This window comes from Monomorium pharaonis, chromosome 9 (assembly GCF_013373865.1).
Source record: "Monomorium pharaonis isolate MP-MQ-018 chromosome 9, ASM1337386v2, whole genome shotgun sequence".
In the NCBI taxonomy this organism is placed as follows: Eukaryota; Metazoa; Arthropoda; class Insecta; order Hymenoptera; family Formicidae; genus Monomorium; species Monomorium pharaonis.
Genome location: NC_050475.1, coordinates 12499177 through 12516909, shown reverse-complemented (window position 1 = coordinate 12516909; position 17733 = coordinate 12499177). Strand labels below are relative to the sequence as shown.

Sequence of the window (17733 nt, the reverse complement as noted above, 5' to 3'; positions counted from 1 at the left end):
TGTGCAAATTCCGATCGTAAAACCTTTTAATAAGAAATAGTCAGATGAAACTCGTCTATTTTTATTAGATATCGCAATTCTTGAAACTGATACAGTCCAATGAACTTTTTCTACGTGGTAAAATCAAATATCAAAATTCCCTAATGGGGAAGCTTCGTTCGCATAACTACTCAGATTTGCTTGTGTTAATGGACGGGATTCATAGACCGAACTTAAGCTCAAGCATTGTCTTAAGTCTAGCTTCGAGCCGACTTGAGACTTACTTAACCAATGAAATAACAGCATTGACGTCTCAAGATCGTGCTTAAGCTAGAACTTGAACAAGATTCGACTATGAATTCCGGCCAATGTGAGTCTGGAGTAGTAAAATTTCGTGGGAAGTCAGCTATGCAACACACATGCACATCTACGTCGAACGCTTACAATCCGAGAACGGTTTCGAGTTTTAAAATAAAGACTAACCATAGTTGTTAGCGAAACCCGGAATTTTTATTCTTGCAATTGTTAAAATTGGGCATTGTTAAAAATTCAAAATTGAATATCTCAGCACCTAATACAGCTAGCAAAGTTTTCCAAGAAGCATTTTCAAGATTCGGATTGCCACTTAAAAAAATTTTATATTACAGTTATGTGTGATAGGTTTTTTCAAAATGGCGTATGACAAAGCGAAAACACGCGAAATTGAAAAATATTGGTCTAATTTTGCGACGATCCATGGCATAAAACAAGTATCGCAACTTAATGGGATAAAAAGCATGCGATAGTACAAAGTTTTCCCTTCAAAATGCTTTTTTACTCATCTCGATACGATGATTTTTCGCTGAGATATGCCCATTTGAATAAAAAAGCAGTTTTTTACTTTAAATGCGCATATCTCAGCGAAAAATCATCGCATCGAGACGAATAAAGAAGCATTTTAAAGGGAAAACTCTGTACTATCGCATGCTTTTTATCCCATTAAGTTGCGATACTTGCCTCACGCCATGGATCGTCGCAAACTCAGACCAATATTTTTCAATTTCGCATGCTCTCGCTTTGTCATACGCCATTTTGAAAAAAATTATTGCGCAAAATTTTACTAAATCAATTCTTAAAGTAGACATTTAAAGCTTTAATTTCTTTTTTTAGAAACCTTTCTATCTTTATTACTCGCGTAGTTATCGTCATTGGAAGTTTAGTGATTTTTTGACAAATTTTAGGTGTACCGCTTTTTTTTCGAGTGAGTGTATTTTTTAATAATATTAATAAATCGTTGGCTAAATTAAAAAACCTTATAATTCCATCGAAAGTCCAATGGAGTTCTAAGATTTTCTAATTTAGCTGACGATATTTATATTTAGATATTTATTACATTCATATTTATTTATTTATATTATACATACATACACGCGCGCACGGTGTGTGTGTGTGTGTGTGTGTGTGTGTGTGTGTGTGTGGGCGCGCGCGCGCAAAGCATTCTCTGCACCACATAGGTTTGTGACTGTGCGTATTTGGTCCGTGTGCATTTGGTCCGTGCGCATTTGGTCCGTGCGCATTTGGTCTGTGTCCGTTTCACTCAGCCTGTTATGTCCGTTTATTACTGTGCGCATCTAGGACTCACTCAAGGTTTCGACGCGTCGGATTTAACGACCCTAACCGTGACCTGCCGTAACTGGCTGAATCAAGTACGTGTTTGGTCGAAACCTCCCAGGTAGCAAGATGTCGTCTAATTGACGGCATTTTTTAGTCATTTTATGACGAACCAGACGTCATAATGTCGAGACAAAATGACGTCTAAATGTCGTAAAACTGATGTACATTTGTCTCATCTTAACGACGTCATATATTGACGTCAAAAATACGTCATTATTTTCATATTATTGACGTCATTTTCAAGAAGCTAGTATTGTACATTTAACGGAATTTTATTGTTATTTTTATGACAAAACATAGGTTTTTAGATTACATTTAATAAAGATAACATTTTAACGTCATTTTTATGACTATCTCAGATAGTAAAAGCCGTTATTTTGACGTTTTAGAAAATATTTCGGGTACATGTCCTATATATGCAGTACTTGCATTATGAAAATATCGAAATAACATAATTATAATGTAAAAAAAAATTTACGTTGTTTCTCAACAAACATCGTGACCCACCACACCATAGTCACATTTGGGATTGCCTAACTTCCGCGGTCACCCATCCAACTCTGAACCGCCGTCAACGTTGCTTGACTTCAAAGGTCGTATGCTACCTTGTAATGACCGTTTTTCGCGCGGACTTTTAGCTCGTCGGGAAAAGGGCTAGGGCGAAAAAGGGCTCAGAGATAGCAAAACGTAGCGGTTATTGATCGGTACAATTTTATTACTTATTCTCTATTACATGGAGTTCGCGAATATTTACAGCGGGTGAAGAATCTACAAAATCTGGTTGCGTTATATACAATGGTATTTTACAATGATCAGCGACGGGGCGCGTGATCGCCAGCCGATCAGCTGTTCGGCCCGGTGAGACGACTGCGGTGTGCAGTGCGGGGGGCGGTACGCGCCTCGCGCTCGATGCTCCGAGTTTGATGATCGGCGGGTGTGCGGCGCGGGGACGGTACGCTCGGTCTCGGATGTTTGGTGACCGACGGGCGCGCGGTGCGGACGCGTATGTCTCGCGTTTCCGACGTTTCTCCGAATTGCCTCGTCAATTCCGTGAAGCGTGGCGAGTTTTCAGAGAACGGCGTCGGCTCCGAGAACGCTCGGGGGAAGACGGAGAACACTCCGTGCCGGTTACCGGGCCGTGAAGATGTTGTCGGTGAGGATTTTTAGCTAGCTGCCGAGAGCTCTCGGCGGAGACAGAGTACGCTCTACCCCCGTGGCTTGCTAGCGAGAAAGGAAAACAGTCGAGCTAGGCCGAGAACTCTCGGCGATGACGGAGAACACTCCACCGTTTTCTGGCTCGTAAGGTTCAGGCTTCTCGTCGGAACGAGTCGGACGGGATAACGAAAAGTGAAGTCTACTGCTGCCGAGCGGCCTTATATATGGTCCCCGGCAGCCGTTCGGGAATCTTCGACGGTCCTCGGCCTCCTCTCGGTGACGCAGATCGGGATGCTGGCTCGAGAGGAGGAAGGCTGTATGCCCCCCCCCCCCCCCGAGATGCGCGTCGGTGGTGTGGAGTTCTTATAGTGGGCACGCTTGCCCGATATTCGGCCCGGCGGATGGTCGGCCGGGCCGCGCGGTCGTTGTCAGCCGCTAGTAACGTGGTTCGTTACAACCTAGCACTTTGTGATGATCCATGAACACTTGATGCTCATGAATACATATTTGTTATAGATCAATAGATGCGACAAACATGAAACTTGTAGTTAACTAATATTTTTATAAATAAATATAAATTTACAGGTTTTTTCCTGATTTTTACATATGCGAAATAACATGTGGAATAACTTATAAAAATATGTTTTTTCTCTGTTCTTTTGATAAAGCTAAATTATACCTCAGACAGAACGCAATATTTATAAAATATTTATAAAATATTCATAATATTTATTTAAATATTTTATAAATATTTTTGTAGTCTTAGATTTGACAAATCATAAAGATTTATCATAAATATTATAAAAATATTTATAAAATATTTATAAATATTTACAAAATATTACTTATACAAATCTTTATCTTTTATTTACCATAAATATTATATAAATATTTAGTCTATATTTTAATATGTTGAATGAAGATTTTTTTCTTCGTGTATATAAAATATGTGTAAAATATTTATATAATATTTTGAAAAAATAAATATTAAAAAATATTAATAAATATTTATCATAAATATTATGTGCTGTCTCGGATGATTCTAAAATATTGATAGTATTAATTATATAAAATATTGTATTAATTTTAATAATGTGTAACGAACCTCCCGTCCGCCGGCACCACCGACCGCGTACGGCCCGGCCAAACACGCGCCGGGCCGCGAAACGGGCACCGGCCCGTCCTAAACGCCGCACAAAAAAGCGTCGAGACGATCACCGTCTCCGCTCCGCGTATTTCTCCGCGCTCTCGGAAATCCACGAGGATCCCCGATCCTCCACCCGAGCGGGTATAAAAAGCCGCTCCGGTGGAGGCTGCGATACTTCTCGCTCCGAACCGTACGCTAGTAGAGTTTCAAGACTACTGATCCCGAACAGAGTACGATCCTGAGAAGATTCCTGCGATACAACAAGTAGGGTGGAGCGTTCTCTGCCTTAACCGAGAGCTCTCGGTGTCGATCGCATTCTCGATTCCTAAGGGTGCGTTCGGGGAGCTCACTATTAGCGCTACGCAGCACTACCGCTGTTCGCGGAGACGCTGGATAGCGCTATCAAAATTATGATGACGTCACTGTCTGTAGCGTTTGACGTCATAAACGCGCGCTATCCATGCTACTGCTTCAGAGGTAGTGCATGGATAGCGCAGCGATCGCAGATTGCGGCCCCGGTAGCACAACGGTCGCATGGGGAGGGGATAGCTAGTAACTCTAGCGACACGACCGCACATGCGCTCAACTCGCTTGAGCACGCTGCAACGTCTCGACATTCTCGGCAGGTCTCGGCTACCGTCGAGAGCGTTCGGCTCGTGTGAGACAGACTTTTCTCTCTCGCGTGCTGAATATTTCTCGATAGCCCGACGGCGAATTTCCTTCGCCACGAGTTGACACTTGACGATGTATGCGTGTGTATATACATATACAGGGTGTAATGTAATCGGAAGCCATCCCGTAATGGAAAGATAGACGGGATCGAGATGAACATAAAAGTCCAATATTGTCTTGGGTTAGGTCTATCAATAATCGAGATATAAATTTTTCAAATTGTACGAATGAGAGCGCGCCGTGTGAAGAGCCGAGACGCTCGAGCTGTAGCGCGGCCCACTGTGTCGAGCATTGGCTGCCGGCGGCGGGGGGAAGAAGGAGAAGCGGTGCCGCTGCCTGTGCTTCGCCGCCCTCGCGTCTCACTGCACCGCGCCAATACTCGTGGCAATGGCAGCTATGCACATTCGCGATTAGTTGACAAATTAGGACAGTTAGCAAAGATATGACAAATTAAAACCGTAATAAACTGCTGTGATTAAGAAAGTCGAAAGAGCGAAAGCGATAGATACTTATGGAATCTACAAATAATCTAATTTCTATCGTAATTGTGAATAAGTAAATTAATAAAAGTTTTTCGTACATTCACGAAAGATTCTTTCTTTTTCTTAAATATCTTATTTACAGTATCATACAATTCTAACTTTGTTTCATATCGAATTGTGTCGTACTGTTAAATCCTTGATGAAAACATTAATAAAAAATTAACATAAATTTACAATTGATTCTTAAAGTGATAATTTTCTTTTATAAGTGTATTATAATATTTGCCGCATCAAATTCTCTCATCGTTTCTTATTGTTTTTTTTCCATGGAATGTTAAATTAACAAAGGTTTATCACAATTAATATCTACGATTGATTCTTCATACATTCTCATTTCGTAAATATTTAATTAGAAAATTATAAAATGCGCGATATATCCATATAATATGTTACACTCATTGTTCATAACACGATAGAAAAATATCTCTTGATGTAACGATTTCACAATAGATTATGCCTTCTACGATAATTATGCTTAGAGATGTTCAATATCAAATGTTATTAATATAACGAAGAGTTTTTCTTTCATAACGATAGGGAATTCGGAATTTCTTTTATCTTTAATTACATTATTAATTACGACAGATTTTTACTGATTGATTCAGAATAGATATCAAGAAAAATACAAAAATCTAATTGCTTTCGTAATCCATTACTTGTCTGAATAAAAAAAAAAAAGAATTTCAAGAAATGATATCATTGTCTATCGTTCTCTCGTTTCCTGTTAGGAAAGTATATTTTCTCGTTGGAATATGACAAAATATCTACGGAGACATCGTGTTTAATAGTTCTGTTGGAATATTTCGTAAACTTAAGTTCTCTATTGTATAATAACGAAAGAAAACGCTTTGTTGTTAACCATACTGGTGACATTAACATCTCCAAGTATAATTACGATCGTATCGTATAATTTAATCACGAAATCGTTAGATCAGGCATGATACAAGATATTTAAGGAAAAGAAAGAATCTTTCGTGAATGTACGAAAAACTTTTATTAATTTACTTATTCACAATTACGATAGAAATTAGATTATTTGTAGATTCCATAAATATCTATCGCTTTCGCTCTTTCGACTTTCTTAATCACAGCAGTTTATTACGGTTTTAATTTGTCATATCTTTGCTAACTGTCCTAATTTGTCAACTAATCGCGAATGTGCATAGCTGCCATTGCCACGAGTATTGGCGCGGTGCAGTGAGACGCGAGGGCGGCGAAGCACAAGCAGCGGCACCGCTTCTCCTTCTTCCCCCCGCCGCCGGCAGCCAATGCTCGACACAGTGGGCCGCGCTACAGCTCGAGCGTCTCGGCTCTTCACACGGCGCGCTCTCATTCGTACAATTTGAAAAATTTATATCTCGATTATTGATAGACCTAACCCAAGACAATATTGGACTTTTATGTTCATCTCGATCCCGTCTATCTTTCCATTACGGGATGGCTTCCGATTACATTACACCCTGTATATAATATATAGTGATTAAAATATATATTTTATTTTATAGTATTCGGGAAATATTATTAACGTGGTTATTTATATATATATATATATTTATTAAATATTTATTAATACATAATAAAATAAATATTATATTTTAAATTATACGTTATTACATGCACAAATACATTTTTTTTTTCATTCATCACATTATTTATTATTTAATTTTTTAGTACTAATTTGTGTGTGTAATAATGTATAATTTAATTTATATATATATATATATATAATTTTATATATATACAGGGTGTAATGTAATCGGAAGCCATCCCGTAATGGGAAGATAGACGGGATCGAGATGAACATAAAAGTCCAACATTGTCTTGGGTTAGGTCTATCAACAATCGAGATATAAATTTTTCAAATTGTACGAATGAGAGCGCGCCGTGTGAAGAGCCGAGACGCTCGAGCTGTAGCGCGGCCCACTGTGTCGAGCATTGGCTGCCGGCGGCGGGGGGAAAGGAGCAGAAGCGGCGCCGCTGCCTGTGCTTCGCCGCCCTCGCGTCTCGCCGCACCGCGCCTACACTCGCGGCGATGGCCGCTACGCACATTCGCGATTACTTGACAAATTAGGAGTTAGCAGAGATATGACAAATTAAAACCGTAATAAACTGCTGTGATTAAGAAAGTCGAAAGAGCAAAAGCGATAAAAACTTATGGAATCTACAAATAATCTAATTTCTATCGTAACTGTGAATAAGTAAATTAATAAAAGTTTTTCGTACATTCACGAAAGAATCTTTCTTTTTCTTAAATATCTTATTTACAGTATCATACAATTCTAACTTTGTTTCTCATCGAATTGTGTCGTACTGTTAAATCCTTGATGAAAACATTAATAAAAAATTACCATAAATTCACGATTGATTCTCAAAGTAATAATTTTCTTTTATAAGTGTATTATAATATTTGCCGCATCAAATTCTCTCATCGTTTCTTATCGTTTTTCTTTTCATGAAATGTTAAATTAACGAAGGTTTATCACAATTAACATCTATGATTCTTCATACATTCTCTTTTCGTAAATATTTAATTAGAAAATTACAAAATGCGCAATATATCCATATAATATGTTACACTCTTTGTTCATAACACGATAGAAAAATATCTCTTGATGTAACGATTTCATAATAGATTATGCCTTCTACGATAATTATGCTTAGAGATCGATGTTCAATATCAAGTATTGTTAATACAAGAAGAGTTTTTCTTTCATAACGATAGGGAACTTGAAATTTCTTTTATCTTTAATTACATTATTAATTACGACAGTAATTTTTACTGATTGATTCAGAACAGATATAAAAAAAAATACAAGAATTTAATTGATTACTCTTTTGTAATCCATTACTTGTCTGAATAAAAAAAAAGAATTTCAAGAAGTGATATCATTGATATCAATGATATGTCTCCGTAGATATTTTGTCATATTCCAACGAGAAAATATACTTTCCTAACAGGAAACGAGAGAACGATAGACAATGATATCACTTCTTGAAATTCTTTTTTTTTATTCAGACAAGTAATGGATTACAAAAGAGTAATCAATTAAATTCTTGTATTTTTTTTTATATCTGTTCTGAATCAATCAGTAAAAATTACTGTCGTAATTAATAATGTAATTAAAGATAAAAGAAATTTCAAGTTCCCTATCGTTATGAAAGAAAAACTCTTCTTGTATTAACAATACTTGATATTGAACATCGATCTCTAAGCATAATTATCGTAGAAGGCATAATCTATTATGAAATCGTTACATCAAGAGATATTTTTCTATCGTGTTATGAACAAAGAGTGTAACATATTATATGGATATATTGCGCATTTTGTAATTTTCTAATTAAATATTTACGAAAAGAGAATGTATGAAGAATCATAGATGTTAATTGTGATAAACCTTCGTTAATTTAACATTTCATGAAAAGAAAAACGATAAGAAACGATGAGAGAATTTGATGCGGCAAATATTATAATACACTTATAAAAGAAAATTATTACTTTGAGAATCAATCGTGAATTTATGGTAATTTTTTATTAATGTTTTCATCAAGGATTTAACAGTACGACACAATTCGATGAGAAACAAAGTTAGAATTGTATGATACTGTAAATAAGATATTTAAGAAAAAGAAAGATTCTTTCGTGAATGTACGAAAAACTTTTATTAATTTACTTATTCACAGTTACGATAGAAATTAGATTATTTGTAGATTCCATAAGTTTTTATCGCTTTTGCTCTTTCGACTTTCTTAATCACAGCAGTTTATTACGGTTTTAATTTGTCATATCTCTGCTAACTCCTAATTTGTCAAGTAATCGCGAATGTGCGTAGCGGCCATCGCCGCGAGTGTAGGCGCGGTGCGGCGAGACGCGAGGGCGGCGAAGCACAGGCAGCGGCGCCGCTTCTGCTCCTTTCCCCCCGCCGCCGGCAGCCAATGCTCGACACAGTGGGCCGCGCTACAGCTCGAGCGTCTCGGCTCTTCACACGGCGCGCTCTCATTCGTACAATTTGAAAAATTTATATCTCGATTGTTGATAGACCTAACCCAAGACAATGTTGGACTTTTATGTTCATCTCGATCCCGTCTATCTTCCCATTACGGGATGGCTTCCGATTACATTACACCCTGTATATATATATATATATATATATATATATATATATATTATAATCATTGCTATCATTGATTCTATTATTTATTATTTTATTTTTTAATATTAATGTAAATTATTGTCTTAAAATTATAATAAATTAATTATGATAAAAATGTAACTTAAATCATAATAAAAATTTGTAATAAGTTATTAAATACACAAATAAAAATAGAAAGAGCTGACGAGTTAGCAAAAGATTAATGAAAAAAATTTAAATTATTTAAGTGGCTTCCACGCCACCCATGAGGTGCCACTATATAGCGCGTTAGGTTTTTTTACGTGGACCTTCGCCAGTAGCCCTATTATACCACATTTAATTTAATCTTTGATACTGTTAACACATCTATTTATAGATGTGAGGTCTAGCGTTTTAGACCAGTTTTTAATTAATTATTTAACACATCTATTATTCATAGATGTGAGGTCTAGCATTTTAGACCAGTTTTTAATTAATTATTTAACACATCTATTATTCATAGATGTGAGGTCTAGCATTTTAGACCAGTTTTTAATTAATTATTTAACACATCTATTATTCATAGCTGTGAGGTCTAGCATTTTAGACCAGTTTTTAATTAATTATTTAACACATCTATTATTCATAGATGTGAGGTCTAGCATTTTAGACCAGTTTTTAATTAATTATTTAACACATCTATTATTCATAGATGTGAGGTCTAGAATTTTAGACCAGTTTTTAATTAATTATTTAACACATCTATTATTCATAGATGTGAGGTCTAGCATTTTAGACCAGTTTTTAATTAATTATTTAACACATCTATTATTCATAGATGTGAGGTCTAGCATTTTAGACCAGTTTTTAATTAATTATTTAACACATCTATTATTCATAGATGTGAGGTCTAGCATTTTAGACCAGTTTTTAATTAATTATTTAACACATCTATTATTCATAGATGCGAGGTCTAGCATTTTAGACCAGTTTTTAATTAATTATTTAACACATCTATTATTCATAGATGTGAGGTCTAGCATTTTAGACCAGTTTTTAATTACTACTTCAACTGCTTTAAATTGCTACACTTAGTAATATATGTAAAAATAATAATACTGTTCACAAATAAAAATAATAATGTCCAAAAGAGAAATTAAGTGTAATTTCAATAATGGATATTATTGCATTGAAGACGAAGAACCAGCAATTGCATCAGCAGCATACAAAGTTAAAGAGCTTTTTTTCTTTTCAGGACGAGCTGCATACAATTTGTCGGACGACATGCAATACAAATGTTGTTCAGTCACTGGCATGTTAACAGCTGCTTCGTTCCTCGTCCTCAACGCTGATTTTAGTACGCAAATGGCATTAACAGAGGTCGAGGAAAGTTTGTTGCGGTTTTTGTTTTTTAAATCGGTTAAAATTGAAAACGTTCTCTCCGGATCTGCATTTGAATTAGGAAGAGATCGAACAGCGCTCAAAACATATCTCAATGTGGGATACTTGTAAGTGTTATTCGACAAATTGCGCTGCAAGATCTCTTTCCACATTTCATCGAAATTTAATTTTGATAAATTGTGTTTCTCTTCAGTAGTAAAATCAGATGACAATGTAAGCCACTCTTTTTTTAATAATTCTTCATCGAAACCACCAAGAGTTCTCGCAACGAACAAAACATGTTGGAACGATGCCTCTCTATTATTATCAAATAAAGATAAATATGGTTTAAAAACTTGTAATTTATTCAAAAAAATATTTTTAATTGGCAATCTTTTACGTATCTCCTCCGCAGCAGAAACATAAAATTGTAAACAATTCTGGCGAATAGTTTTAACAGTATCTACATTACCTTTCATTGTTAGATCATCGAGATACTCCTCACAGTCGGATCCAACAAAAATTTCATTAAAATCTTTCTGAATTTCTTTCTCCGAAAATGTAATATTTGTGGCTACATCTTTTAGATAATCTTTTTTAACGAAATTTTGGCAGATTTGGGAGAGAAAGTTTGTAGATTTTAACTGCAACAAATGGATTCTGGTTTCTTTTGATTGAAAAAACGCATTAAAAGAATTAAAAAAATTTAAAATATATTTAAGAAACAGAAAATAAGCTTTCATTTCGATATTATTCATCATAGACAAAAGATGTTCTGCAGATTTCGTTTGGTCGCTCACAACCATTTCATGTAAAAAAAGATGAATTGTATCCCATGATTGCAGAAGTCTCTCGACACATGCATGATGAGACAGCCAGCGCGTGTTACTTAATTTTAAAATTTTTCGATACTTTTCTTGAAAGCATTCGCAAAACTCACGAAAAATTGCCGTACGTTTCGGACTACTATTGATGTATGCAGATATTCTTTTGAGAAAATCGTCACAAAATGACGGTATTTTTGCACTTGCCGCGTGTGCAGCTAATGCGGACGAATGGCATGGGCATGGAAATGTTAGCAAATGTTTGCACATTTGCTCTAATTTCGTTTTAAATGATAAATGTTTTCCTGTCATTACCGATGCATTGTCGCATGACAGGGCAACAATATTTGTGAAGGGAATCTGTAATTTCCACATATTGAACTTAAATGCATTGAATATCTTTTTAGCGCTAGAATCTTTCGCATCAATATTTATCAGTTTCACTAATTGTGACCGAACATCTAATGTCTCGGAATCCACATATCGAGTGAAAAATGTCATCCATTTTTCGTTGCAGATGTCTGAAGTTTCATCAATAAAAATAGAGAATTTTGTTCTCTGAAGCTTATTAACAACTTCTTTTTCCTCAACTGGATGTAAAACGTTGGAAATTATGTTTCTGCATTTAGTCGGACCCATGCTCATGCTTTTCAACACATTAGGATTTTGTCCTATTTGTTGAAATAAATTAAGAATCTCTTTTGCAGTTTGAAACGGTATATTTTTTTCTGCAATTAAAGTGGCATATTTTATTTCTGCTGATTTTTTAAGCTCATCAAACGACAATACAGATTCTTTATCTTGCGTATCACAATTATTACTTGATTCGCTCGTTTTAATATCTTTTTCTTTACATAAGCTAATGTGACTTTTGGATTCTGCGTGTCTACGAATATGCGATAAATGAGCAGCAAAGAATATGTCGCAAATTGCACAATGGCATTTGCTATTATCACGCGGAACCTCACGTAACCATGACTTATAATCGTCAATTTCTAGCCATTTGCAATAAAACTTAAACTTTTTCTGTTTATCTTGTGCTACGTCATTATCGTTAGAGGAAGACATATTCTTTTCCAAATTCTTTCGATGACACGCAGAATCTGCATGTTTGGAAACATGCGATGCATTGCACGAAAAATTTGCATTGCATATATCACAAAAATATTTACTATCATCGGAAGATACTTTACGTATCCAATGTTTATAACGCTCATCACTAAGCCAAGCTTCTACAAAACTTCGCTTAGGTTTTTTGGGCAATACGTCACACGTTTCCATATCGGAAAAAAGCAAAAAATAGAAAAAGCAAAAAGCGAAAGAAATGATTGAAGAAAGGATGAAAATAAAGAAAGTAAAAGAAAATGTATGTGTGTATGTGTGCGTGTACGTATTTGCATGTATGTATGCGTATGTATGTGTGTACGTACTTGCGTGTAGACAAGTAATTATAAATAAATGCGTAAAATAAAACTTTTAGCCTTTCCAATGTAACGTTGTTTGTGAAATGCACTTATGTTCAAAACGTTAACACTCAATCGAAAAAAAATAATGATAATATTATTAAAACACTGTAAGATAAACTAACAACAAATAAATCGTGATGTGCTCTCCGCACAATAGTCAAACGACAAATGAGGCTCGCACTCACACAATCAAGAACCAGCCGTGTAGCGCTCGGTGCAGCACATGTACGCGATTCTCAATTGTTTATCATAGCTCTGCCGTCTTGCACATTTGGAAAGCAACCGCCATGGCGCAGAGTTGGTCTCGTGAGTAATAAATCAATTTATTATTCTCTTTCTTGCATTATCATAAAATTTTCTTTTATATTATATTGTATATTTTTTTTGTATTACCAGAATCAGAAGAAGTTGCATCTATGCAGCAGTTGCTGCAACAGTTGTTGCAGCAACAAAAAAAACAACAACAACAGCAGCAGCAGCACCAAAAAGAAGTCCAACAGAAGTTGGACTTCCTTTATGGCGAGCTGCAAAAATATAAAGAACAGCAGCAGCTGGTGCAACAACCACAGCAGCCACAGCAGCCATAGCAGTCACAGCAGTCACAGCAGCCACAGGCAAAACGTAAAGTATTTTACATTATTTGTTATTGGGATAAAAAATTATTCAATTTTAATAACGTATTTATTTATTTATTTTTAGAGAAAAAAAGAGGTGCCGGCCGCGCGCGAGCCCGCTGGCGAGCCCAGCGAGCCTTTCAAGGTAGCCGAGGAAGAGGTCGAGGCCAAGACAGCGGACGAGGTGGCGGCCGAGGTGCCGACCGAGGTGGCGGCCGAGGTGGCGGCAGAGGTGGCCTCACGTATAATATTTACAAATATTATAATTTTTTTTAGAATATAAAATGATATAAAAAATACTTCAAATTTTTTTAAATATCCTTATATTCCTTTCATTATTCCTTTTCTTTATATATATATAAGTATTAATAAATTAAAATCTTACCTGGAACGCTAGATCTCACATCTATAAATAGATGTGTTAACAGTATCAAAGATTAAATTAAATGTGGTATAATAGGGCTACTGGCGAAGGTCCACGTAAAAAAACCTAACGCGCTATATAGTGGCACCTCATGGGTGGCGTGGAAGCCACTTAAATAATTTAAATTTTTTTCATTAATCTTTTGCTAACTCGTCAGCTCTTTCTATTTTTATTTGTGTATTTAATAACTTATTACAAATTTTTATTATGATTTAAGTTACATTTTTATCATAATTAATTTATTATAATTTTAAGACAATAATTTACATTAATATTAAAAAATAAAATAATAAATAATAGAATCAATGATAGCAATGATTATAATATATATATATATATATATATATATATATATATATATATAATATATAGTGATTAAAATATATATTTTATTTTATAGTATTCGGGAAATATTATTAACGTGGTTATTTATATATATATATATATATTTATTAAATATTTATTAATACATAATAAAATAAATATTATATTTTAAATTATACGTTATTACATGCACAAATACATTTTTTTTTTCATTCATCATATTATTTATTATTTAATTTTTTAGTACTAATTTGTGTGTGTAATAATGTATAATTTAATTTATATATATATATATATATATAATTTTATATATATATATGTATATACACACGCATACATCGTCAAGTGTCAACTCGTGGCGAAAGAAATTCGCCGTCGGGCTATCGAGAAATATTCAGCGCGCGAGAGAGAAGAGTCTGTCTCACACGAGCCGAACGCTCTCGACGGTAGCCGAGACCTGCCGAGAATGTCGAGACGTTGCAGCGTGCTCAAGCGAGTTGAGCGCATGTGCGGTCGTGTCGCTAGAGTTACTAGCTATCCCCTCCCCATGCGACCGTTGTGCTACCGGGGCCGCAATCTGCGATCGCTGGGATAGCGTTTGTCTCAATCCCCACCATTGTCTGTTTAAACATCACGTGCTATCTCTCTTTTAAGGTTAGAGAAAATTTATGCGTGATCTTGAAAGAAGAAAATAAGAAATTGTTTATATGTCCTAATGAAAATATTTAATTAAAAATCTCTCTTCATTGAGAGAGAGAGAGAGAGAGAGAGAGAGAGAGAGAGAGAGAGAGAGAGAGAGAGAGAGAGAGAGAGATCTGTTTCATTAAAATTTATTAAATTTATTAAAATATATTAAAATTCCTTAATATATACTCATTTAAATTTGTTAAAATTTCTTAAAATTCATAAAATTTATTTTATTACATTGTTATTTATTATATAAATAAATTTTATAAATTTTAATAAATGTTAAATATTAATTTTTAATAAATTTTAATGCATTTTAATAAATCTTAATAAATAATAAAAAAGGATCAAATAAAAAAGTTTCTGTGAAATATTTCATTAATATATTTCTATCAAGATGATCAAGACTGGATCTTTGAGTTTAATATTATTTTTCATCAAAATATGTATATAATAATATATACTATTTTGATTCATTACACTGCATGTACTGTTTGTCTTAAAATGCAATCCTTTTCTGTACCAATTGCAAATATGTAAACGACTTAAGTATCATTATTATCAATTAAATTGATAACGTAATCATATATTATTTTAAAATTTTAGTTTAAATAATTAATGCAATTCAAGAGCGACAGTATACGACATAGTGCAAAAAAACATAAATTTACATAAAAAAATTATATTACGCATAAGCTTCAAACATATAATATTATGTAAAATAAATATAAATTAATAATTAATTAATTTGATTTTGAATTGAGATAGAAAAATGGAACAAAATAAAAATTTATAGCAAATTGTTTAAATTATTTTATTTTATTACATATAAAATAATTTTAATTAAAGAGTAATATATAGGACTTATTAATTATTATTTAATTTATTTAAAAATTAAGAAATTTATTTAATAAGATCGTAAATAACTTTAATAATTTTTATTTTGTGAACTTCAATAATTTCAATTTCCATTGAAAAATTTAATTGTTTAATAATCATTTTATAATTATTAAAATATTGAATATAAAATAAATATAAACAAATAAGTATCATATATATATAAAGAAAAATAATAATAAATATACTAAGTAACATAGTTAACATAAATAATTATTAATATATATATAAACATTTTGTTAATATTGCTGGCAGTGGCTAATCAACTGCCCAACAGTGTTTGCTACGCTATAGCTGTTCACGGAACTCGCTATCACTACCGCGCTATTGGCTCCACGAACAGTTCAGATAGCATTAGCGTTTGTAGCGTTAATAGTGTCTCCCCGAACGCACCCTAAGACTCGATTCCGTACACGAGGGTAGAGTACACACCTCCGCCTTCGCCGAGAATTCTCGGCTACGGATATTTCCGTGGACCGCCCGATCATCCGGCTCGAACAAAAACGGGGTAGAGAGTTTTCCGTCTCCCTCGAGAGATCTCGAGATCGACCGACGCCTTTTCCTCGATCACCAGACGCAAGTAAAAATCACCGCACATCACAATACCACGCGCTTCACACCGCGTACCGCGCACCGCCGATCTCGAGGCACCGGCGATTATCGCGCGTCGTACCACTTACCTCACCGCGCCACGAAACGTCGCTACGCGTCTCGGCCGTCTCGGGGCATTGCCCACAGGCTCGTCGCCGCACACCGCGACCCCCACCGGGCTATTCACACGAGTGGGGAAAAACAGCTGATACGACCGAGCAACGCGCTGTACATACATCATTATGGCTGTGTTCCAAAATTCACTGCCAGTACTGAAAATTTATAGTATGTGTAACGTGGACTATAGATTTTCAGTACTGGCAGTGAATTTTGGAACACAGCCTATATTCATCTGTATATATTGTAAATACGTTTCAAGTTAAAATATATTATTTTGTCGTTTTATTAAAAAACCGAAAAGTCTATTGTCTCAGGCCGAAATCACATGGTGCAGAATAGAGCTGCGGAATAGAACGTGCGTCATAGAAGCAGCCAATCAGAGCTTTGCCACATTAGAATGCGTTGATGCGGCAAAGCTCTGATTGGCTGCTTCTATGACGCACGTTCTATTCCGCACCATATGATTTCGGCCTCAGGGACCTTTCCTACACCCGATCCCCGGCGAATTAAAAAGTTCGCGTAGGAAATACAATCCGTTACAAATGTTTATTAACCAATTTTAAAATAATGATTAATAGTTATAGGTAGCAAGGTGTCGTCCATTAGACCTTAATAATTCGTCATTTGAGGTCAAATCTTCAATTATTATAAAGAATTATAGTTAACGTCAGTAATAATTCAAAAGGCTCCGTCTACGTTAGTCTATGGTTAAGGCACTATAAAAATGAGTATTCTCCTTTGAGTATTATATACAAGGAGTCCCAGAGCATACTGGTCACTGTTCATAAAAAGGTAGATGGGATCGAGATGAACATAAAAGTTTAATATTGTTGTGGGTTTGGTCTGCTAATAATCGAGATATAAATTTTTTTAATTATGCGAATGAGAGCGCGCCTTGCGCGCCGAAGGAAGGGCTCGAGCCGCTCGAGCCATAGCACGGCCTACTGTTTCAAGCATTAGCTGCCGGCGGCGGTGGGGGAAAGAAGGAGAAGCGTGGCGTCGTCGCCGTTCCCACGTCTCGCCGCACCGCGCCTAAGCTCGCATCGATGGCTGCTACGCACACTCGCGATTACATGACGAGATTATAAATTATTAATAAAAATAGGACAAATTTAAATCGTAATAAACTTTTGTAAATAAGAAAGTCGA

At 35.2% G+C, this 17733-nt stretch overlaps 1 protein-coding gene across 1 annotated transcript; it reads left to right on the top strand.

Moving 5' to 3' along the window:
• The first annotated feature begins 13032 nt into the window (after positions 1-13032).
• Positions 13033-14166, top strand: LOC118647405 (uncharacterized protein DDB_G0293534-like). The gene is made up of 2 exons (XM_036292251.1): positions 13033-13233; positions 13324-14166. The coding sequence occupies exons 1-2, from the start codon at positions 13065-13067 to the stop codon at positions 13512-13514; spliced, it is 360 nt and encodes a 119-aa protein (XP_036148144.1). The 5' UTR covers positions 13033-13064; the 3' UTR covers positions 13515-14166.
• Positions 14167-17733: the final 3567 nt, after the last annotated feature.